The sequence below is a fragment of the Danio aesculapii genome, chromosome 10, assembly GCF_903798145.1.
Source record: "Danio aesculapii chromosome 10, fDanAes4.1, whole genome shotgun sequence".
Lineage (NCBI taxonomy): Eukaryota > Metazoa > Chordata > Actinopteri > Cypriniformes > Danionidae > Danio > Danio aesculapii.
The window spans coordinates 4,942,414-4,966,568 of NC_079444.1; the positions used below are offsets into that span (position 1 = coordinate 4,942,414).

Sequence of the window (24,155 nt, forward strand, 5' to 3'; positions counted from 1 at the left end):
CTTCAACCATATATGTGTGATAAAACATATTTTTGCCAATAATCATTGTATAAATCGTTTTTTCTTTTAGAATCAATAGAATATATAGTAAAGATGATGCTCAATGAAGACATTTTGTACATTTCCTGCAGTAAATCTATTACAACTAACAATCTTATTTAGTAGTGCGCACTGCTAAACACTTCATACAGACTTTCTCAGGCAATTTTCTCAGTATTTAGATTTTTTTTAACGCTCAGATTGGTTTTTAGATTATTTATAAATCCCAATTTCCAAAAATCAAAAGAAACGACATCTCTGGTTTTGTACTCCAGGGTCATGTATAATCAAAATATATGCATTTGAAATAAAATAGCTCAACAGCAAAACTCTGACTGGTGACACTTCAGATTAGATGTTTATTAAGCTAAAAGTTTTGTTAACTACGGTGGCCGTACTGCAACTGAAAAAAACATGTGCAATTATAAATAATGGCAGCAAATTGAGAAAAGATCTTCACAATGCAAACGCATTTTTAAAAAAACGTGCTGCATTTTCTCACAACGCAAGCAAATTAATAAAACGTGCTGCATTTTCTCACAACGCAAGCAAATTAATAAAACATGCTGCATTTTCACACAACGCAAGCAAAGTAATAATACGAGCTGCATTTTCACACAACGCAAGCAAATTAATAAAACCTGCTGCATTTTCACACAACGCAAGCAAATTAATAAAACGTGCTGCATTTTCTCACAACGCAAGCAAATTAATAAAACGAGCTGCATTTTCACACAACGCAAGCAAATTAATAAAACCTGCTGCATTTTCACACAACGCAAGCAAATTAATAAAACCTGCTGCATTTTCTCACAACGCAAGCAAATTAATAAAACGAGCTGCATTTTCTCACAACGCAAGCAAATTAATAAAACGAGCTGCATTTTCACACAACGCAAGCAAATTAATAAAACGTGCTGCATTTTCTCACAACGCAAGCAAATTAATAAAACGAGCTGCATTTTCTCACAACGCAAGCAAATTAATAAAACGTGCTGCATTTTCTCACAACGCAAGCAAATTAATAAAACGTGCTGCATTTTCTCACAACGCAAGCAAATTAATAATACGTGCTGCATTTTCTCACAACGCAAGCAAATTAATAAAACGTGCTGCATTTTCTCACAACGCAAGCAAATTAATAATACGTGCTGCATTTTCTCACAATGCAAGCAGATTAATAAAACGTGCTGCATTTTCTCACAATGCAAGCAAATTAATAAAACGAGCTGCATTTTCACACAACGCAAGCAAATTAATAATACGTGCTGCATTTTCACACAACGCAAGCAAATTAATAATACGTGCTGCATTTTCTCACAACGCAAGCAAATTAATAAAACGAGCTGCATTTTCACACAACGCAAGCAAATTAATAATACGTGCTGCATTTTCACACAACGCAAGCAAATTAATAAAACGTGCTGCATTTTCACACAACGCAAGCAAATTAATAAAACGTGCTGCATTTTCACACAACGCAAGCAAATTAATAAAACGAGCTGCATTTTCACACAACGCAAGCAAATTAATAAAACGAGCTGCATTTTCTCACAACGCAAGCAAATTAATAAAACGAGCTGCATTTTCTCACAACGCAAGCAAATTAATAAAACGTGCTGCATTTTCTCACAACGCAAGCAAATTAATAAAACGAGCTGCATTTTCTCACAACGCAAGCAAATTAATAAAACGTGCTGCATTTTCTCACAACGCAAGCAAATTGATAAAACGTGCTGCATTTTCTCACAACGCAAGCAAATTAATAAAACGTGCTGCATTTTCTCACAACGCAAGCAAATTAATAAAACGAGCTGCATTTTCTCACAACGCAAGCAAATTAATAAAACGTGCTGCATTTTCTCACAACGCAAGCAAATTAATAAAACGTGCTGCATTTTCTCACAACGCAAGCAAATTAATAAAACGATCTGCATTTTCTCACAACGCAAGCAAATTAATAAAACGTGCTGCATTTTCTCACAATGCAAGCAAATTAATAATACGTGCTGCATTTTTACACAACGCAAGCAAATTAATAATACGTGCTGCATTTTCACACAACGCAAGCAAATTAATAATACGTGCTGCATTTTCTCACAACACAAGCAAATTAATAAAACGTGCTGCATTTTCTCACAATGCAAGCAAATTAATAATACGTGCTGCATTTTTACACAACGCAAGCAAATTAATAATACGTGCTGCATTTTCTCACAACGCAAGCAAATTAATAAATTGTGCTGCATTTTCTCACAACGCAAGCAAATTAATAATACGTGCTGCATTTTCTCACAACGCAAGCAAATTAATAAAACGAGCTGCATTTTCCCACAACACAAGCAAATTAATAATACGTGCTGCATTTTCTCACAACACAAGCAAATTAATAATACGTGCTGCATTTTCTCACAACGCAAGCAAATTAATAATACGTGCTGCATTTTCTCACAACGCAAGCAAATTAATAAAACGATCTGCATTTTCTCACAATGCAAGCAAATTAATAAAACGATCTGCATTTTCTCACAATGCAAGCAAATTAATAATACGTGCTGCATTTTCACACAACGCAAGCAAATTAATAATACGTGCTGCATTTTCTCACAACGCAAGCAAATTAATAAAACGATCTGCATTTTCTCACAACGCAAGCAAATTAATAAAACGATCTGCATTTTCTCACAACGCAAGCAAATTAATAAAACGAGCTGCATTTTCCCACAACACAAGCAAATTAATAATACGTGCTGCATTTTCTCACAACACAAGCAAATTAATAATACGTGCTGCATTTTCTCACAACGCAAGCAAATTAATAATACGTGCTGCATTTTCTCACAACGCAAGCAAATTAATAAAACGAGCTGCATTTTCCCACAACACAAGCAAATTAATAATACGTGCTGCATTTTCTCACAACGCAAGCAAATTAATAATACGTGCTGCATTTTCTCACAACGCAAGCAAATTAATAATACGTGCTGCATTTTCTCACAACGCAAGCAAATTAATAAAACGTGCTGCATTTTCTCACAACGCAAGCAAATTAATAAAACGTGCTGCATTTTCTCACAACGCAAGCAAATTAATAATACGTGCTGCATTTTCTCACAACGCAAGCAAATTAATAAAACGAGCTGCATTTTCTCACAACGCAAGCAAATTAATAATACGTGCTGCATTTTCTCACAACGCAAGCAAATTAATAAAACGAGCTGCATTTTCTCACAACGCAAGCAAATTAATAAAACGAGCTGCATTTTCTCACAACGCAAGCAAATTAATAAAACGTGCTGCATTTTCCCACAACGCAAGCAAATTAATAAATTGTGCTGCATTTTCTCACAACGCAAGCAAATTAATAAAACGTGCTGCATTTTCTCACAACGCAAGCAAATTAATAAAACGTGCTGCATTTTCTCACAACGCAAGCAAATTAATAAAACGTGCTGCATTTTCTCACAACGCAAGCAAATTAATAAAACGTGCTGCATTTTCTCACAACGCAAGCAAATTAATAAAACGTGCTGCATTTTCTCACAACGCAAGCAAATTAATAAAACGTGCTGCATTTTCTCACAACGCAAGCAAATTACGAAAACACAGTGAATTTTCTCACAACACTTTCAAATAGCATGGAATACAACGGAAATGTTTCAAGGGGACCCTAAAACGTGACGGTCCCAGCTATTTAGATTATGGTTATTTAGGCTAATAAAATACAAAAGACAAGGGAATCAGGATGTTAAAATAAACAAACAAAAAAAACTCACCTCTCAAAGATCACCTACAACTTCACTGAGCATAAGTCATGGCACAGCGCCGTCCGTCACGTTTTTGGGTCCCATAAAACATTTCCGTTGTTTTTATTTGTTTAATTTCTGCTAAAATAAAAGCAGTTATAATTTTTTAAACCAATTTATGGTCAATATTATTAGTCCTAATATCATTAGGTCAGACTTATTAATACTAATTAACCTCATTAAACTAGTTAAGCCTTTAAATGTCACTTTAAGCTGAATACTAGTATCTTGAAAAATATCTCAGATATTATTTACTGTCATCATGGCAAAGATAAAAGAAATCAGTTGTTAGAAATGAGTTATTAAAACTATTATGTTTAGAAATGTGTTGAAAAAATCGTCTCTCTGTTAAGCAGAACTTGGGGGAAAAAACAAGGAGTTGATAATTCAGGAGGGCTAATAATTCTGACTTCAATTGTATATATTTAATCTGCTTATAATGTGCTATGCAGACATGTGACGCGATCAAGAAGACAAATCTTTGAATCAGAGTTTTAAGATTAATTCATTATCCTTCAAGTCATTTACAATGTATTTTTGCTGAAGCCAATAGTTTTTTTGTGACTTTGTGTATTATAAAGTACATCTTCTTACACCACAAAAATGATCAAAGCCACTGCTAAAAGTTATATAAGACTGTGTGTTAGGAGAAAGACATTCCATATTTAATATTTATGCAACACCAGTGAGGGGATTATTTTTTAATTAAGAATAGATATGAATAATTTGAAGACTTGCAGTATGGCTGCGGAGTTGAGAACTGCTGATTTGTTCTACTCTCAAAAGTATTCACAGAATCTCCATGTTGCATTTTTTTAAACATTGTTAAACGCTTTGTTTAACCCAGGCTCGTTCTAAAAACTTACCCCAATATACATTTCTGGAGAGCGCCAAATTCGTCCCAGGAGGTACTTTTTGAGCTGTTTTTGTTTTCGCAAATCCACCAGAGGCCGCTGTGTGCAGTTTTTCAGATCTCAAATTTCTCTCGTGAGTGCCATTTGCGCCTGCTGTTCTCACGTAAATCCACCAGAGGCACCTGTTGACTGACTGCCTGATTGACTGATCCACTCTCCTCCTTCCCTAAATCCAACCAATCATGCTTTCAAAAGCACCAATTGACCCGCCCACCCACTGCCCTAGACCCAACTGATAGTTTTAAAAAGCAATCCAGAAAAAGAAAAGCCCTCGTCTGATTTTTACTACGTTTTGAGCTTTTACCACATTCTCACCCTGTTATTTACTTGTTTATTTTATATTTTGGCTTTTGTTTTTGTCTTACGCGCTTTCTGGAAATGTTCTTAGCCGGAGTGGTTAACTCCTCTCTGCGTCTCAAGTCCACCAACATAAACTGCAAGCTACTAGACCAAGGGTCTCAAACTGCCGGCCTTCCTCGTCCTTCCTTCCTTCCCCCAAGCTTTACTTTACTTCGCGAACATAAGCATCCGGCAAACTCCCCTGCCTACCCGGTCTTCACTTCACGCGAACATAAGCATCACACCACGGACGTTACAACAGCCCTCATATCATTTGTCAGTCACTGAAATGGCCATTGGCCAATTTGAGTTTGAGACCCCTGTACTAGACAAACCGATAACAGCGGGAAAGCGAGCTTAGTCGAGCTTAGATCAGGCCCAAAAAATGAAACCCGACCCTACCTGAACCCGTGCACCTTGTGTCTGAGCCCTGACACATTAACTGCAATTATGAGGCGACTATTTTTTAATACATGGGCCGTTATAACAGACGTTCTTAACTACAATTCCGAGTTACAGGGGCTAATAATCCTTACTTCAACCATAAATGTGTGATAAAACCTTTCGTCTTAGGTTGCATGGGCATATTTTTGGCAATAATCATTGTATGGATAAACTTTTCTTTTAGAATCAATAGAATATATAGTAAAGATGATGTTCAATGAAGACATTTTGTACATTTCCTGCAGTAAATCTATTACAACTAACAATTTTATTTAGTAGTGTGCTTTCTTAGGCAATTTTTAACCCTTAGTGTCACCAGCTCGGTCCCAGTCATTCCCCTCACTGGCCAGCAGAGGTCTCTCTCACCGGACTTTTAGCACTACATCCCCCAGAAGCCCCGTACCTGCCACTGATTGCGCGGCACCTGATTCGCATCACACACACACTCACTTCATTGCGAAGTCTTGTTTGCCCAGTCAACATTACCGAGCGGTTCTACACATCCACTGTTTGATCTCCTGTTACTGACCCGGACTGCTCTCGACCTTGTTTTCCTTGCTGCCTGCCCAGACCCTCTGCTTTCCTCTCCGTTTCTGAGTTACGCCGCCAGCCCTGATCTATGCCTGTTCCAACGACCAACGAGTGTTTTCCACTTACCTATCGACTCCTTACGCCTGAACTTCATGTGAGTGTTTCTAACAACACTTGGTGTGTATTTCTGATTCAACTGTATTTAATAAACATACTGCAGGCGGATCCCTCTGTGTCAGCCTCCTCGTTACACTCAGATTGGTTTTTAGATTATTTATAAATTCCAATTTCCAAAAAACAAAAGAAACGACATCTCTGGTTTTGTACTCCAGGGTCATGTATAATCAAAATATATGCATTTGAAATAAAATAGCTCAACGGTAAAACTCTGACTGGTGACACTTCAGATTAGATGTTTTAAGTTAAAAGTCTTAGTAAATGTTTTGGTAACTACAGTATGGTGGCAGAGAGAACTTAACATGCTGCAATTTAAGAAAACACGTGCAATTACAAAAAATGGCAGCAACTTGAGAAAAGATCTTTACAATGCAGACGTATTTATAAAAAATACGCTGAATTTTCACACAACGCAAGCAAATTAATAAAACGTGCTGCATTTTCACACAATGCAAACAATTTACGAAAACACGCTGCATTTTCTCACAACACTTTCAAATAGCATGGAACACAATGGAACTGTTTCAAGGGGACCCTAAAACGTGACGGTCCCAGCTATTTAGGTTATGGTTATTTAGGCTAATAAAGTACAAAAGACAAGGGAATCAGGATGCTAAAATAAACACAAAAAAACTCACCTTTCAAGGAACTAAAGAAATTAGTTTAAATTTAACTGAATGAATAATGTAACAAGGACAAAGCATATAAACTGCATTGTTTGTTTCTTCAGGATGGACCATAACAAAAGAGGACACTGAAGGCTGACTGTCATCCTTTCTGCCATGCTGCGTAAGATATGCGTTGCGTGTTGTGCAATTTTGTAGACCCACACATCTTGCTTAGGCCGACATTGCTAAAATATTTATATAATATTTCAAATTATGGCATAGCTTTAAGTAATTAACGCTTGATCACGGCTGAGGATAGTGGCAGGAAATATCGGGTTCGATTAGAAAATCTAAACTCTAATACGGAAGTAAGCGGTCAGCTGGTAAGCGTGTAAAGGAATGGCTCCATACCGCCCCGCAGCGTTCGTTTTAATAGAGAAATGCAGCCATACACACTTCTGGCTACATAATTCGAGATCTCCAGAAATGTATATAGGGCTACATTTTCAGGATGCGCCTATGTTGGCTTTGTTACACAAACATACACAAGTAAATTATGTTGTATATCCCTTAACGTTCTTCACTGAAAATGTTTGACCAATCCAAAAAATAAAAGATGTTTATCTATTTTCAGATATTATGTTGCTGATTCAAGCAGCACTTCCAATATTCGTGTGTGAGAAGCACAACAATTATCTATTCTGTACGCATCCACGTGTCCACTCTGTCATGTTAGCATGCATGCCGAAGGTTGGGGTCGTGCTCTCATTCAAAACAAAAGCATTTTCAATCTGTTGTGTGTTGTCAGAGTGTTCGGTGTCTGCCTGCTGACCCCACAGTGTCATTCCACATGCCCCCTGATACAGTAAGCACCTCTCTCAAATTGAAACAACATGTCCATGTGGCCTGTTTGCTACCTTAGAAGTTAAAATGCTAATAAATGACACATTACATTGAGAATGTTGTTTTGTTTAACATTTAGAGCAATAGTTCTCTCAAAAATGAAAGCTCTGTCAGACTCCAATACATTTTTAGATATTTTTTTTCTGAATCCCTCTTGATTTCCATTGTATGGACAAAAAACACTGTTCAATATATCTCCACAGGACAAAGTCAAACAGGATTGAAACAATATGAAGGTGAGTAAATGAACTCGAATAGAAATTTTGAGTTAACTAGACATTTAAATCACTTAAAGATGTAGGCATGATAATATTTCACTTAATGGTAACGTAGACTAACCATGTTCCGTACACTTTCCACTATTCAGCGCACTCAAACGACCACTCCTCCATCATTGAAAGGCAGATACGCATTCATTCTCTGGGTGAATACCTATTGTACAATCCAAATTTTGATTGATGTCTATTTGGACCAGTAGTTTTTGAGAAAAGAGGGGAAAAGTACAATGCATGTGTATGGAAGATGATAGGAATTAACAGTGTTTTGTACACAATTTAAATAATGTTCCATACAGGGGTGCATAACTTCATTTCACCAGCAAAAATGGACATTGTTTAAAGCCTTATTAAAAACCAACATCAGAATATACTACTATTGTGTTTAGCTTGAAGTTAATGTTATATTTAATAAGTATTCCTGAAAGTCTGATGTTTTATAACTTTACACTTATATCATGTTTGTTTTATTACAGCATGTCAATATTAAAACATAAAATTCATGCAAAGGAACACTATCTTAACCGAATATAAACATCATCACTGCACAAAGATTATCCAAACAGCGTTTGCAGCCTGTCTCTCAGACTTTCTCTGGTGGAGAGTTGCACCATGCGGTCATCACCCACAACTGACGTTTAAACATCCCCATTTCAAAGCATTTATTCAACAGAAGATCATTTATTTAACAATTAGCGATAACATAATTTTCATTTCATAAAGACTGTTATTCTGTGTGATGCATAAATTAAATGCAAATTGCTCCAAATGTCTCCCATCCAAAGCGACACTCGCCCCTTTAAGCTTGCCCACTGTCTATTTTCAAGAGCATTAGGTGGACGTAGTAACTGAATTTTCTCAGAAACATATAGTAGGAGGGTCTTTGTTGTGCTCGAAAGCACGAAAGAGTGAGAAATAAAGAGATTACACAGATATATAGCTTGGCTTCGACCTGTAAGTATTTATTCAGAGATTGGCGTTATCTGTACGGAACATCATTGTGTACGGTACATGGTTAGTCTATGTTATTTAACTTAATAAGTTAAGAAAAATATCAAGACATGCAGAAAATGTGATGCAATGTACTTGAGAAATTACATTGGATGAAATTCTAGTCTAGTGTCTATTACTTCCGACTCCACTGGCACCTTTCCGTCCACTTGGTGTTTAAAATTAAGTAGTGAAAAAATTAAGTGAATGGAAAATCTGCCAGTGCATTGACGTATACAAGCAGATTATAAAAACAAATGTTTTTAACAATGTTGCTTCTCAAGCAATCGTGCCTTCTGTTTAAGTTATTTATATATTTTTACTCAATGATGCAAAGATGGTTTGATCCCAGCAAACAACTTTGTGTTTAATAGACATCTAAATGCAGACAGCTTAGTTAAAACAAGGCTAAACTTGAGCCGTCAAACCTAATAGGCATCTAATAATAGCTCAAAACTAGACTAGTCGTCAAATAGACAGACTTTATATGTGTAGTCATTAAATTCTGTTTATCTGATGACTAGTCTAGTTTTGGCCTATTCTTAGATACCTATTAGATTTTCATTGACAGCCCAAATTTAGTCTTGTTTTAGCCAAGACGACTATGTTTAGATGTCTATTAGACATCTATTAAACATCTTTTTTTTAAAAACAAAAAAAATGCTGGCTGGGATACAACTTCAATCTATTAAGGATTCATGTTTACTTTGGCATCAATTTAAAACAACAAATGAATTCTTACCTGTGTCCATTACCGAGACCTCTGTATGCCTTCTCCTGGTCCTGCATATGACTGAGGCTTTGTGCTACGGAGAGATACTGGTCATAATACTTTATTGCCTCTTCAAAATCCCCCAGTGAGTCGTAGCAGTCTCCCAAGTTCCCGTAGGCACGACCACGGTCCAGAACAGCCTCGTTGCCACTGAGCTGCTGCAACATTGCCAACTGTTGCTCAAAGTAACCAATAGCCTCCTCCATTACTCCCATGTTCATCTTAGTGATGCCCATGTTACCATAGACCTGGGCTTCAACACTGGGGTCCTTCAGACGCTGACCAAGCTCAAGCTGTTCCTCGTAGCATTTGAAAGCCATTGTGTACTTCCCAAGTGACATGTATACAGCTGCAAGGTGTCCGTGAGCCTGGCACTCTCCCTGGATGTCACCCAGTTCCTGGTACACCTCTAGTTCCTGGGTGTGGTATCCTAAGGCTTTGTCAAACTTCTGTAGCATTCGGTAGGCGGCTCCCAATGCGGCATAGGCATTCGCCTCCATCTTGCGATCCTTGACCTGATGTGCCAAAGATAACTGCTGCTCGTAAAACTTAACAGCTCCAGGAACGTCTTTCTTACAAAGGAAGATATCTCCCAGGTTGCCCAAGGCACGGAATCGAGCCTGCGAGTTGTTTAGCGACTGTGCCAAGGAAAGAAGGTACTTCTGGCACTCCTCTGCCTTGGTGTAGTCACCAAGTGCCTTGAAGGCCAGGCCCAGATTGCAGTAGGCTTTGGCTTGACTTAGCTTGTCATGGAGGTCCTTGGCAAGTGCCAGGTCTTGTTCGTAGTACTTCACCGCTTCCTGGAAGTTGCCCAGACAGTAATGTGCATATCCCAAGTTGTGACAGACCTTGCCTTCACTTTCCATATCTTGCAAGTCCGGCGAAAGTCGTAAGTACTGTTCATAGTAGGGAACAGCTTGGGGAAACTCACCCCGAGAGCAGTGGAAATTACCCAGGTTACCCAAAGCCCTAGCCTCGCTCTGGATGTCCCTCAACTCTCGAGCAATGTTCAAATGATTCTGGTAATGTTGCAACGCTCGATCGTGTGCACCCAGAGCCTGGTATGCCACAGCCAGGTTCCCATGCGTTGAAGCCTGTGAGGCACGATCATTAACCTCCATGGAAATCTGCAGCTCTTGTCGATGATAACGCACAGCCTGGTCAAAAGCACCGAGGGCATTGTAAGCGTTGCCCATGTTTCCGTAGGCTCTGCCTTGGGCAGCGTAGTCGTTTAGCTCCTGGGCAATGGATAGATGAGCCTTGTGCAGCTTCAGAGCTGTCTCATAGTCCCCTTTCATCTGGTGAATGATTCCTGTAAAGGAGAAAAGAATCATTTTATTCAGCTGAATTGTGCTTATCATGCTTCAAGGCATAATCAAAATGGCTTTTCGATATCTTCCATCCCTCTTCATCTGTTAAAGAGGCTAAAGATTAACTTTACATTTTAGAAAGCCCTGAACTATAACATACCCTAAGCAGATCATCCAAATGAAAAAAAGCAAATAAGATCTGAGGAAAATCCACTGACGCTTGTAGAAATATCTTTTAATTAAAAAAGGAGATCTGATCTGATTTGAGTAGTCTCGACGCTAGAAATCAAAGTTCTGCGCCCCATAGATATGCCGATAGGAGGCAAAGGCAAACAAAACAGTCAGATCTGCTCAGTCCTCGGAGACTCTTGCAAATTTTGGGTCCCCCTAAAGTTGTCTCACCACTTTTCCACAAAATGATGATTACCGTCATAACATTATATCCCCTCCTCTCTAGTTCCAGTAGAGTATGAGGGAGAAAGTAGAGGAACAGGGAAGGAAAATGGCTAATGATTACTTTTGATGGAAAAAGGGTTTGAGGGCTCTAGCGATGGGAAACTTTAATTGTGGTCCACACCAGTTGGCTCCCACATCGTTGTGTGCTTTAACAGGGTTTCTTTGACTTTGAAAACCAGAGGTAAGTACTGGGGATAAGGAAAACTGCTGGGATGAGTGGAAAACAAGACGTGTCAGTCGGGCAAAACTGGGAAGTCTGTGGCGACCCTTTGTGTAATTGTCAGAGATGCCGACCGGCCTGAAAATGTGCTCTGGCAACAGGACGCCAATGAAAACACATCGGAGGAAAAGAGCATGTGAGATGAAAGGAGTTTTCAGAGAGATTGTTGATAGAGTGGCTTGGCATCTAGAGGGAACTTGCTCGGTTTGCTAGCTCGGTTTGAGTCACAGGCCACGAGCATGTCCTTCTGTGCATGCAGAAGCAGGAGGCGATGGGGGGATATCAAATGGGTGAGGGGTTGCCCATCTGCTCAGTGTCAATACTCATGTGCCAAGGCAGGATTACCAGCATGTGGTAAATCCAATTAGAGACAGTGCCAAACCGGTATCCTGACACTGAGGGCCCATTAGAGCTCTTTTCTATTCACAAAAATTTCCTCTAAAATAGCCCGAGTCTTCAGTGGCTAATTATTAATACTTAACCCCATGATTCTTCATTTATCAGTGAGCAAACTTGAGAGAGAAGTTAGCTTGGAGACAAATCCTAGCAAGAAAACAAGCCTGACACACAAATCCTTTGATGAAAGACACTCCAGCAGGTCTGTTTTGTAATCGCTGGTACTGCTTGTACTTTTGTATTGGCTCTGTCCAACGTCGCAGCTAAAAACATAATAGGGAACACTAACGCGACCTAAAAACTACTTTGAGCTAAAAACAGAAATGCTGAGCAGAGCAACTCTACACTGCCAGGCCATAAATACTCCCGACTGTCTGCAAATGAACAGAAGGGACTGCTGTTAATATTCACAAACAGTAGGGAGTGTTTATGAGCATAAACTACTTAAATTAATGGATCACTAACAGTCGTTGTTACACTAGTTAATACGCTGAGTGCCCCCTGGTGGTATGCTTCACGGCTTGAAATGTATAACAGTAAAATGCTTAAGTAAAATTATGACCAAATAAACAAATAAATAATTATAAGCAACCTTTGGAACTAGTCTGTTAAAAGGTCTTATATTTTAAGAAAACAGTAACTGGAGTGTTCATAATTCAAAACCACATCTATTCTCAGAAATGCATTCTTTTTTAATTAAATACATCAATAATTATCTTACAGCTCCTCAAAACTTTTCTCAATAAAATCAATCAATCAATAAAATATTGCTAATGTAATAACCACCAGTGCTTCTGATTTGATCACACATTTGGAAAATTCAAACAACAACTTGATATGACAACATAGAGGCTCGAAAACAATCCACATTCACAATGACGTTTATCTACATTTCTGAAAAGCTCCACACTACCCCACTGAAAACGCACATCACGTGACAATACATGCACTCTGGCATGCGCTGAAAGCTGCTTCAGCGTATTCTCGCGTCTGAGCTCCAGGCAGTCAGTGGGAGCTCTGAGCACACCTGCCGAATATGGGCCAGTCCATCTCGAATCTGCTGTTGGATCTCATCTCTCTGTAGTTGTTAAACGCGATCTATAATTCATCTTGTGTAGGCCAGACCAATATCTAACGAGTCGGTCTTTTGGATCTATTAGCCTACTTGTTTTCAGGTAACATGTTTTGGCTGAGCGCAAAGATATAATTACCTATTAATTTATGGAACCACGTAGGCTACACTGTTTCCACACGTTTGATCGATTGTTTCCATATTGTATAAACGTATTGTACTTTATACTTTTTTAATTATTACTGGTTATTAAAATTATAGCTTACAGATTATTATATTCCAAATGTGGCGGCTGTTTCATTTTTCACCATGCATTTCCTCTGATTCTGTTAATTGTGTGCAAATCAAGCACATATTGCTAAAACCACACACTGAGCCGAATGTTTCATATTTTTCAATAGCTACGTTTCCATCCACATATTTTTATGCGCATTTTGGATATACGCATAAAAAAAATCGGTTGATGGAAACGCTAAGATGCGCATACATTTTGAAAATGCGCACAAAAAAATGTCCGCACATAACTGAGTAGGATATTATAACTTTTTATTCAATAAGAAAAGATGCGCATAAACTAAGTTGGAAACTATTTTACCGAACAACTTCCAGTATGCGCATTAAAAAAGGTCATGTGATTTTGTTATGAGATCATGTGATGATAAAATGTGTGTGAATGGGGAAACCTGGGGTCTGTTCTTCGTACGTGGATTACTCAGTTAGCTGGATTTGGTTATTGACGATTTGACACGATCCAGGATCGTTTCGTTCTTTAAAACTGATACAAGAGTTGTTGTCATAGCAACAGTTCTGGTAGCTCAAACCTGCTCGGGAGCAGGCTCATTTCATATAAACAAGATTAGATCGGGTCAGTTCAAGCAAAGGTAATACTGAAAGTATTTTCTTACAGTAGTAGTTATATACATTTGGGAAAATATTAAATATATATTTTTAAACTATATATATATATACATATAAAGTTAAAATATATTTTAATAAAACTAATGCAATCTACACTCTGAAATAAAAGTACAAAGACTGCCACCTGGTGGTTCAAAATGAAAATTTATTGATGTGAACTTTTTAGATCGCTTTAGTACAATTTGTGTATGATAATAGATATGTTCAATATGTGACTTTTTAAAAAAAAAAGCAGTAATACATTTATGCAGTCATAAACATGTTTTGACAGTTAATATGACAGTGATTTGATGCTTCACAAAAATTGCAAACACCTTTACCAATATCAAAATGCTTTTGCAAACATCCAGTTATTCTTTACACCGATTAAGAAACCGCCTACTATACTACTATGGCTACTAAAATAAAGAAAATCTGCTCTAACTGTAAAACTAAATAAACTGCTAAATACTCTTGACACATGAAAGTGTAAAGCCTGCAGCTCACAACAAAGGTGGAAAGTTATCACGTATCATATTTAATAAACCGATTACTATGAATTTTATATCATTTAGCTCATATGGATAATTCAATATTAATCAGATGATGTCATTACGCTGCCGTGCCGTCAGCCAATCATTGAATTGCTGATCATGACTTCGAGGATTGATAGATCTGTCCTTCACAACACACACAGCGATCTCAGATCAGTTTATCCAGACATTTAATCTGATTCGCGAACTTGTTTGAAGAACCAAATTAGCCGGAGATCAGTTATCAAGATTAAAAGATCCAGGATCTGCCAAATCATCTTAGATCAATTAAGCGAGGTACAAAGAACGAGCCCCAGCAGGCTGAAAACATTATAAAACATCTGAAATGTTGGTTTGTTCATTCAAATTGTCTGTGCTCCGCGTCTCACGCCTTCAAACGCCCCCACACACTCATTGCGAGTCGGCATGGTCTTCTGAGGCGCAAGTCATTTATAAATAAAGAAAAGATTCACGCAGCTTCTCCTATATGGAATAAAATCGCTGTCATAAATATTTCGTGCGTAAATAAAATTCACGCATCCGTAATTATAAAATCGTAAAGGAAAACGGAACGTACTTGTAATTTTACGAGGGTACAATTTCAAAACCTGCGATTAGAACAGACACAGATACGACATTTTCTTTATCTGTTTGTATATGACTGATAAATTTACGATGGGTGTACTTTACACACACGAATTACAGTTTCTCCACGGACACGAAGTCCTGATTACGAGTACGAATCAAACAGCGACACTTCACGGTCAAAATTACGTCACCGCTGTCACAGGCATTAATAAACATAATTAGAATAACTTAATCAACAGATGTCATGATATAGTTAAACACCGTTCAGTGATTCACTGAGAGACTCTGCGCTCGCTGCCTGTAATGTTAACTTACATTATGCTAGCTCTCTATCCTCGGCCCGTTCTTAATTTTGATTCTGTAAAATGTCCAAGAAACACAGCGAAAATGGACCTCATTGAGTCTCAACCTTTATTACAGCTCATGACGGACATTTCTCAAAGAGGGAATAACAGAAATCTTGCCCGAGACAGTGTGTGTGGAGCTCAAGTGCCCAGCAGGTGCGCCGTTGTGATCGATGACTCTCGCTTGTTTATTAACGCCTGTGACAGCGATGACGTAATTTTGACAGTGAAGTGTCGCTGTTTGATTCGTACTCGTAATCAGGACTTCGTGTCCGTGGAGAAACTGTAATTCGTGTGTGTAAAGTACACCCATCGTAAATTTATCAGTCATATACAAACAGACAAAGAAAATGTCGTATCTGTGTCTGTTCTAATCGCAGGTTTTGAAATTGTACCCTCGTAAAATTACGAGTACGTTCCGTTTTCCTTTACGATTTTATAATTACTGATGCGTGAATTTTATTTACGCACAAAATATTTATGAAAGAGATTTTATTCCATACTCCTACCGCAGTAAATTCCGTTTTTACTGTTGATATTTGACGCCAGTTAATCAGGAAGTGACGATTGTGTTCTCTTTGATTCGTTGGATGGAAACGCTGCTTTATTCGCATGTCTTTTATTTGATATTCCAGTTTTACACTTACATTTAATTTGCAGATTTGGATGGAAACATAGCTAGTGAAAATGAAAGGATCATTAGGCTCCATTTTGTTTTTGTTAAATTTTTAAAATAAATTTGCTTATAGTAAAGATGACAGAAATATAAATACATAGGCCTACGTGACGCGTTAACATTTTTGGTATCTGTTATGTTTAAGTTATTAATATAAAAATTTAAAGCGACAGTAGTTTATGTCGTGTTTTCGTTTTATTGTTAAGCCAGGGTGAATGACGTTATAAAAGTAGCCTACACTGCTGTTACATTTGAAGATTTACCCGACATGTCCACACATCCTTGGGAGTTATAAACTTGAGAAGTCTTACAAGGAAAAGATCTGAACGTTGTGTACTTTATAATGTGAAAAGCCCCAATCAGGTAGCGTGAATCTCAGCAGCCATGCCTCCGTTTTCAGATGTCACTATTTTCCCCCATCCATACTGACACGCAGCAGCAGCGTTTCAAAGCCAAAACAGCCTCTTCAGCATTTTCGTATATCCATTTCGTAACGATCCATTTTCGGCGCTCGAAAACTCCGAGGCTGTGTGAACGGAAGGCGTAAACGTAGCAAAAGTTATGCCATTTAAAACTGAATCGTATTAGTGTAAACGGGGCCAGAGACTATGAAAGTCTCACCATAGACGACTTTATTTTCATCATTTCGTGTTAAGAATGGGCTCACATCGGCAAAACAAAAAGAGCTTCTCTTTGATAGGTCAGTTAAGAGGATTACATGGTCACCTGCGGACGCTGCAGGAATGCATATGGCCCCATCACTAAAGTTAAATCCTCAGAGCAGACACGCGGGAGAGTGTAGCATGAGACGGATCTGAGACTGATCAGAGGTCAGGGAAAAGGTTAAAAACTCCTCAGCATCTGCTGCAAGGGCTGAATGATAATTGCAACGCTGCAGAGCATTTGGCTAAAGAAGACACTATGCTCCGAGAGCCTCTGAGAAGTGGGATTTTGATAGGTTTCTTTCCAGCTTGATGCCCCGCTATGTGGAACGAGTGATGGGCAGCCCTTCAAACAAACATTAAAAATACTTCCCTCCCCAGGCGCTCGTTTCGCCTGAATGCATGTGAAATGAAGTAATTTAATCTTCAAATAGCACAATCTTCAACCCCAAATGACTGAAACGGCATGACTTTTTTATTTTATTTTTACTGGGAATGTCCTACTTGAACTCATTACATAGCTGTTGCTTTTCAAGCGTTCCCGCTCCATAAAGCCTGTGACATTCCGAATTAATTAGCTTTAGCATGGACTCGCCTTCAAAGCTTAACATCTCTGATGGGATTTTGACAACTAAATGAAACCGATCAAACCAGCGGTCATTAGATATGTGTTAAATTCTTAAAATAGTGCATTTAATAATAGATCAAATTTACTCTGATTTGATGTCAGAAATCAAGTCGTGATGGCAATTTTTAAATTTTGTTGAGCTCAAAACAGTCTCAACTAGGGATGCCAATTTCTAAAAAATCCTGTGATCGATGATCATTTAAATTAACAATCAAATAATCAATTAATCAAAGTCGCTGGTTCAAGCCTCAGCTGGATCAGTTGGCATTTCTGTGTGGAGTTTGCATGTTCTCCCTGTGTTAGTGTGAGTTTCCTCCCGGTGTTCTGGCTTCCCCCACAGTCCGAAGATTTGCGATATAGGTGAATTGGGTAAGCTAAATTGGCTGTACACTGTAAAAAATGGCCGTGATTTCTACAGTAAAAAACTGTAAAAATCCGTAACCTGGTTGACAGTATGTTTCCTTAATATATATGGCAAATAACCGCAAATTGACTTTCCCAGAATTCCCTGTATGGCACAACATGCTTTTTGTTGACATTACTATGGATCTTTTTAGCTGTTTCTCCATCAGTTCTGTACATTAGAGATTTATATTACATCTAATGTTGATAAACAATGTTTATTTCAAGACTTTAATTTTATGCGTGTTGCCATACTGATGTTTAGTAGGTGTGTTAATGGCACTGAGCACCTGTACCACCCCACCCCAGCTCGCCTTTATTTCTCAGAATGTATACACTACCTGTTTAATGGAAATCTAAATTGTGAGCGATAAGAAGTGGCTGATGGAAAGTAGAATAATAAGTGCTGTAGTGTTTCAGCAGTCATGTCAGCTCCAGAGCTATTTTCCTTTGTTATGTTTCTTGTCTGTCTCTCGAAACCAATCCAGTCTCGTCTCCTCCCATTCAAACATCGAACGCTAACTAGGCCCGATTTTCTGCCATATGATTTACAGCTCAAAAACCTAGTCTCCAAATGCTCGAGGGAATATGGGGACAAACAAATGGCAGACTTTTGAACGCGGCGGGATTCTTGGGTCAGCTTTGTTGTTGGCTTCAGACGAGCAGTAAAACAGTTGAAAACTGTGGCTGGCAACTGCCAGATGCATTAATTTTACATTAAGTCTCTTGCGGAAAAGCTTGTGTTTATCCTCCGCTTCCACTTTGGGCGAAGTAAAGCATGGTTAGTGTTTCTTACCAGCCGCAGATTGTTGATAAACACCCTGCTAAATGTCTACGAGTAACAGAAGCCTGGCTTTCGGAATTCGTTGGGACTGTTTTGATGGTCTATTTTGGAATATTCCAGCGTTTCCTCTATTTCCCTAGTGGTTTTGGCGTGCCGTTGCATATTTGCACTGCCGCAGCGTACTGGAGACGGCACAAAATAACTGTCTGTGGAAACAGGGCCTCAACGGTGACCGCTGGTAACAACTGTCAAAGAGACACATTAAACAGGCATTTCACACAACACTTAACCCTGGGTTAATGCATGCTAACCTTGTGTTAATGATGCTTTTAACGGTTCTTTAAGCAACGTTTCACACTTGTACTTAAGGAAGAGGGTGAGCACCTTGAATTATGAAACCTTTTAGCACCACTAATTTAATTATTAGCCATTCTAGAATGTTATGGTGAGTTGGTTTAGAGGAGACAATCAAACCGAGCTTGTCTCGTTAAATTTATACAATATTGTTTTATATATAATTAGTCATAGTACACTTTTAAATGCCACATTTAATGTTATTGTCTCTGTGATTGGAATATGTTTTAAAGATTCATGACAATATGAGAAGCTTAATGAGTAATTTTTTGTTGACCCAGAATACTGAATATATGAACATCAGTAATGTTTTTATTCATTTTATTTTCGCCTTAGTCCCTTTATTAATCAGGGGTCGCCACAGCGGAATGAACCGCCAAATTATCCAGCATATGTTTTTATGCAGTGGATGCCCTTCCAGCTGCTACCCAACACTGGAAAACACTCAGTGTTTCACACACACAGACTACGGGCAATTTAGTTTATTCAATTCCCCTACAGCGCATATCTAGATCAGCAGTTTCTGAAATACTCAGACCAGCCTGTCTGACACCAACAAACATGCCACGTTCAAAGTCACTTAAATCACCTTTCTTCCTTATTCTGATGCTCGGTTTGAACTGCAGCAGATCGTCTTGACCATGTCTACATGCCTAAATGCATTGAGTTGCTGCCATGTGATTGACTGATTAGAAATTTGCGTTAAGGAGCAGTTGTACAGGTATACCTAATAAAGTGGCCGGTGAGTGCTCATTGGCTTAAATATTACTACTGTTATGTGCTGTAAATATTTCTGCGAAACAGCGATTTAACATTCTTAAGTGCTTATTTTTGTTACCATTAGTGAACTAATGTTATGAATCAAAATGTTAGGAAATAAAGCGTTGCAGATTTAACGTTTGTGTGGTCTTCAAGCGGTGTGGGTTTTGTAGATAACGACTCGCTTTACTTCATGAGAATCTGTTCACTACATTAGAGAAGAGCATTAGTTCTGAAGATGCTTCATGAGTCTCTAAATGACCTGAAATATTAATCTAAGGAAAAAGAAATTAGATAACTTGGCTAATGTTCTGCCTACAGCTACGAAGCGTGGAGAATGAATATCAACAATGTAATGTTGTAAAACAGAGGCCATAAGACTAAATCCCCCAAAACTCACTGTTAGCCATGCTGTTTTACTGTAATTTTACAATAAAACTTAATTCCATTCCTTAGTTTTCCGTCGGCTTAGTCTCTATTTCAGTGGTCACCTATTCCACAGCTATTTCAGCATATGTTTTTACGCAGCGGATGCCCTTCCAGCCGCAACCCTATACTGGGAAACACACACACACACACTCATACATTAAGGACAATTTTAGTTTCATTCAATTCACTGATAGCGCATGTCTTTGGACTGTGGGGGAAACTGGAGCACCCAAAGGAAACCCACGGGGAGAACATGCAAACTCCGCACAGAAATGCCAACTGGCCCACCAGGACTCGAACCAGCTACCTTTTAGTATTAATAAATCATAATAATCTAAAAAAAAGGTTAAAGTTTTGCAAATTGTGCAGCCCTACAGCTAAAAGTGTTAATTTCATTAACAAAAATATAGACGAAAAATGTATGTTAATGACCTTTTTCCGAGGGTAAGATGGGTCGACATGGGTCTCATTAAATACTAACAGTGACTGCATCAATATGAAATTTAATTGACAAAAAGACTAAAACTATAGTTATAATTTGCCGCTGTTTACTCATTAGACGAGCAGATCAGAGCACTTGCATTCACAGTTTTTAATAACATGACTGGTAATTTATATATACACACACATATACATATATACATTTATACATACACAGCAGAAGGCAGATTTATTAGCCTCCCTTTGAATTAAGTTTTTTCTTTTTTAAATATTTCACAAATTATGTTTAATAGGGCAAGGAAATTTTCACAGTATGTCTGATAATATTCTTTCTTCTAGAGAAAGTCTTATTTGTTTTATTTCAGCTAGAATAAAAGTAGTTTTTTTGAATTTTTAAAAACCAGTTTAAAAGCCCCTTTAAGCTATCTTTTTTTCCAACTGTCTACAGAACAAACCATCATTATACAATAACTAATCAATTACCCTAATCTGCCGAGTTAACTTAATTAGCCTAGTTTAATTAGCCTAGAAATAAAAAAAAAAAAAAATCTTCTTTCCGTTAAACAGAAATTGGGGAAAAAAAATAAACAGGGGGCTAATAATTCAGGGGGGCTAATAATTCTGACTTCAACTGTATATATATATATATATATATATATATATATATATATATATATATATATATATATATATATATACATACATATACATTTTGTTTTGCTTCGCAAGACCTCGAAGTGTCATCAGGAGCCAGGTAGGTGTAGGTGCCTTTCTTGTATCAGTAGAAAATTATTGAAGATTTTGAGCTGAATTTGTGGTCCTTGGTTATTCTTAAAATGGCAGTGTAATGTGATTTTTTTAGATTAAAAATAAACACATACAAATGAAACTGCTCTTTTTAGCCTTTGATCCAAATTATGGCATTTTGGTGACTGTCGCTTTAAATTTAAATAAGATTTAGCTCTTTTCAAAGGGGGCGGAGCAACAAATGTCTACGCATTAGCACAGTGGCAGATTTTTAAAAAGTATTACAGTTATCCCTGCGAAATAATAAAAATATATAAAGAATTGGCTCAGAGGTAGATAGTTTAGGAGACGACAGTGTTCATCAGTAGAAAATTAATGAAGATTTTGAGCTGAATTTGTGGTCCTTGGTTATTCTTAAAATGGCAATGTAATGTGATTTTTTTTAGATTAAAAATAAACACATACAAATGAATAGTCCTTTGTATGTTTATTTTATCTTCATAGATTTTCTACTGATACAAGAAAGGCACCTACATTTTGGACAACCTGTGGGTAAGTCATTTAACAGGATATCTTTATTTAATCGTGAACAATCTCTTCAAAATGGGACCTATTACGCCCCCTTTTACAAGATGTAAAATAAGTCTCTGATGTCCCTAGGGTGTATAAGTAAAGCTTAACCTTAAATACCCCATAAATAAAATTGTATAACTTTTTGAAACTGTCCGTTTTAGTCTTTGATCCAAATTATGGCATTTTGGTGACTGTCGCTTTAAATTTCAATAAGATTTAGCTCTTTTCATAGGGGGCGGAGCTACAAATGTCTATGCATTAGCACAGTGGCAGATTTAAAAAAAAAGTATTAATGTTATCCCTGCGAAACATTGAAAATATATAAAGAATTGGCTCAGAAGTAGATAGTTTAGGAGATGACAGTGTTCATTTGTGCATACCAAAACTCCACATTTGGTTACAGTGTAAAAACTCTAATGGCGGATGGCTGTTTCTCACTCAGGCTGCTCAACCATCTCTAGGGTTTACAGAGAATGATCCGAAAAAGAGAAAATATCCAGTGAGCGTAAGTTCTGTGGGCGCAAATGCCTTGTTGATGCCAGAGGTCAGAGGAGAATGGTCGATGAAAACCAACTGTGTTGTTGCTTCACATCTGGTTCTGTCTGGTTCGCTATTTTTTTTTCATCTTAGGTGATTTTACCTTGCATATGTATAACACGGCTGCATTTATCCAGTATAAAAAGGTCTGCCCTTTTAGAACGCCCAACAAAAACGTTTCCTTCCTCCAAATCAGAAAACGAATGGGCGGGGCTTTCCCCCTCTGATGACACGTACAGAGGGAAAATGTCAATCAAAGTGTTTCTGCTGTTTTTCTGAAGTGTAACAATAAAAAAAATGTATTAATACATTTTTATTATTAGAGGCTGAATATATTCACACACTGTTACTGTGTTTACCCCTTATAAAAGTGATTTTATCTATATATTTTTACACAATAATTTAAAATGTAATTTATTTTATTATTATTATTATTATTATACATTTTATTTTTTTATTCAATTTAATCTAAAAATAAGTCTCTGATGTCCCCTAGAGTGTGTGTGTGTGTGTGTGTAAAGTTTCAGCAAAAAAAAATAACCCATAAATATTTTGTTATACCTTTGAAATTATCCCTTTAATCCAAATTGTGCAATTGTGGTGCCTGTCACTTTAAATTCAAATGAGATTGTGCTTTATTCGAAAAGGGCGGATCTACAAATGCCTATGGTGTGAGAACTTTAATGGCAGACGGCTGCTTCTCACTCAGGGCTGTCTATGATAATGAGGGAGAGGCGGTCACTTATGGGCGGGGCTTTCCCCCTTCTGATGACTCATACAGGAGGGCAATGTCAATCAAAGTGTTTCTGCAGACTGTTTTTATCAAGTGTGATTATAAAAAAAAGAATTAATATTTTTTTATTATTAGCAGCTGACTATATTCACACACTGCTGCCACACAACTGTGTTTACACCCCTTATAAAAGTGATTTTTGCATAATAGGTCCCCTTTAACTGCTAACCACATGAAAACACACATACACCCTATTAAGAAACTAACACACACTGCTAACCCCGATTTTAAAGCACACTTCTACAGCCATATGTGTACTGTCCTCATCACGCCGCTCATCTCCTCACTCGTCTGCCTGCCATGTGAACAGTGTTTATGGCCTGCGGCTCTCGGTGTGGAGAAAAAGCCTCCAGTTACCGTCCACTCAGCACTACCACAACTGGGATCAAATTCACGTTGCTCAGGGCTTAAATATCGCAACAACAACTCAAACTCAAAGCCCGCTTTTAATAAAATATGAGTCGAGGTGGAGCATTGAAGTGATACTCCACGCATCCTACCTGAGTGGTAAAGGAAGAGTTTTCTGAGCTGGAGGAAGGAAACGTTTTTGTTGGGCGTTCTAGAAGGGCAGACCTTTCTCACATCAATCCAGATAAACGGTTAGGATTACAGATAATTATTGAGTAATATTATACTGGATAAATGCAGCCTTGTTATGCATACGCAAGGTAAAATCACTATAAGGCAAATCTATTTATTATTTCCCTTTCTATTATTCTACTTATTTGATTAGGCCAGTGTTTCCCAACCCTGTTC

The 24,155-nt window shown here is 37.8% G+C and overlaps 1 protein-coding gene across 3 annotated transcripts in view; it reads right to left on the bottom strand.

Moving 5' to 3' along the window:
- The window catches only part of ttc28 (tetratricopeptide repeat domain 28), a 584,574-nt gene that overhangs the window by 99,582 nt on the left and 460,837 nt on the right, over window positions 1-24,155 (bottom strand). For all 3 annotated transcript variants that reach the window (XM_056466243.1, XM_056466242.1, XM_056466244.1), the window contains one exon: window positions 9,769-11,110. In XM_056466243.1, the coding sequence (XP_056322218.1) occupies window positions 9,769-11,110 (1,342 nt within the window). The remainder of the gene's footprint in view (window positions 1-9,768; window positions 11,111-24,155) is intronic.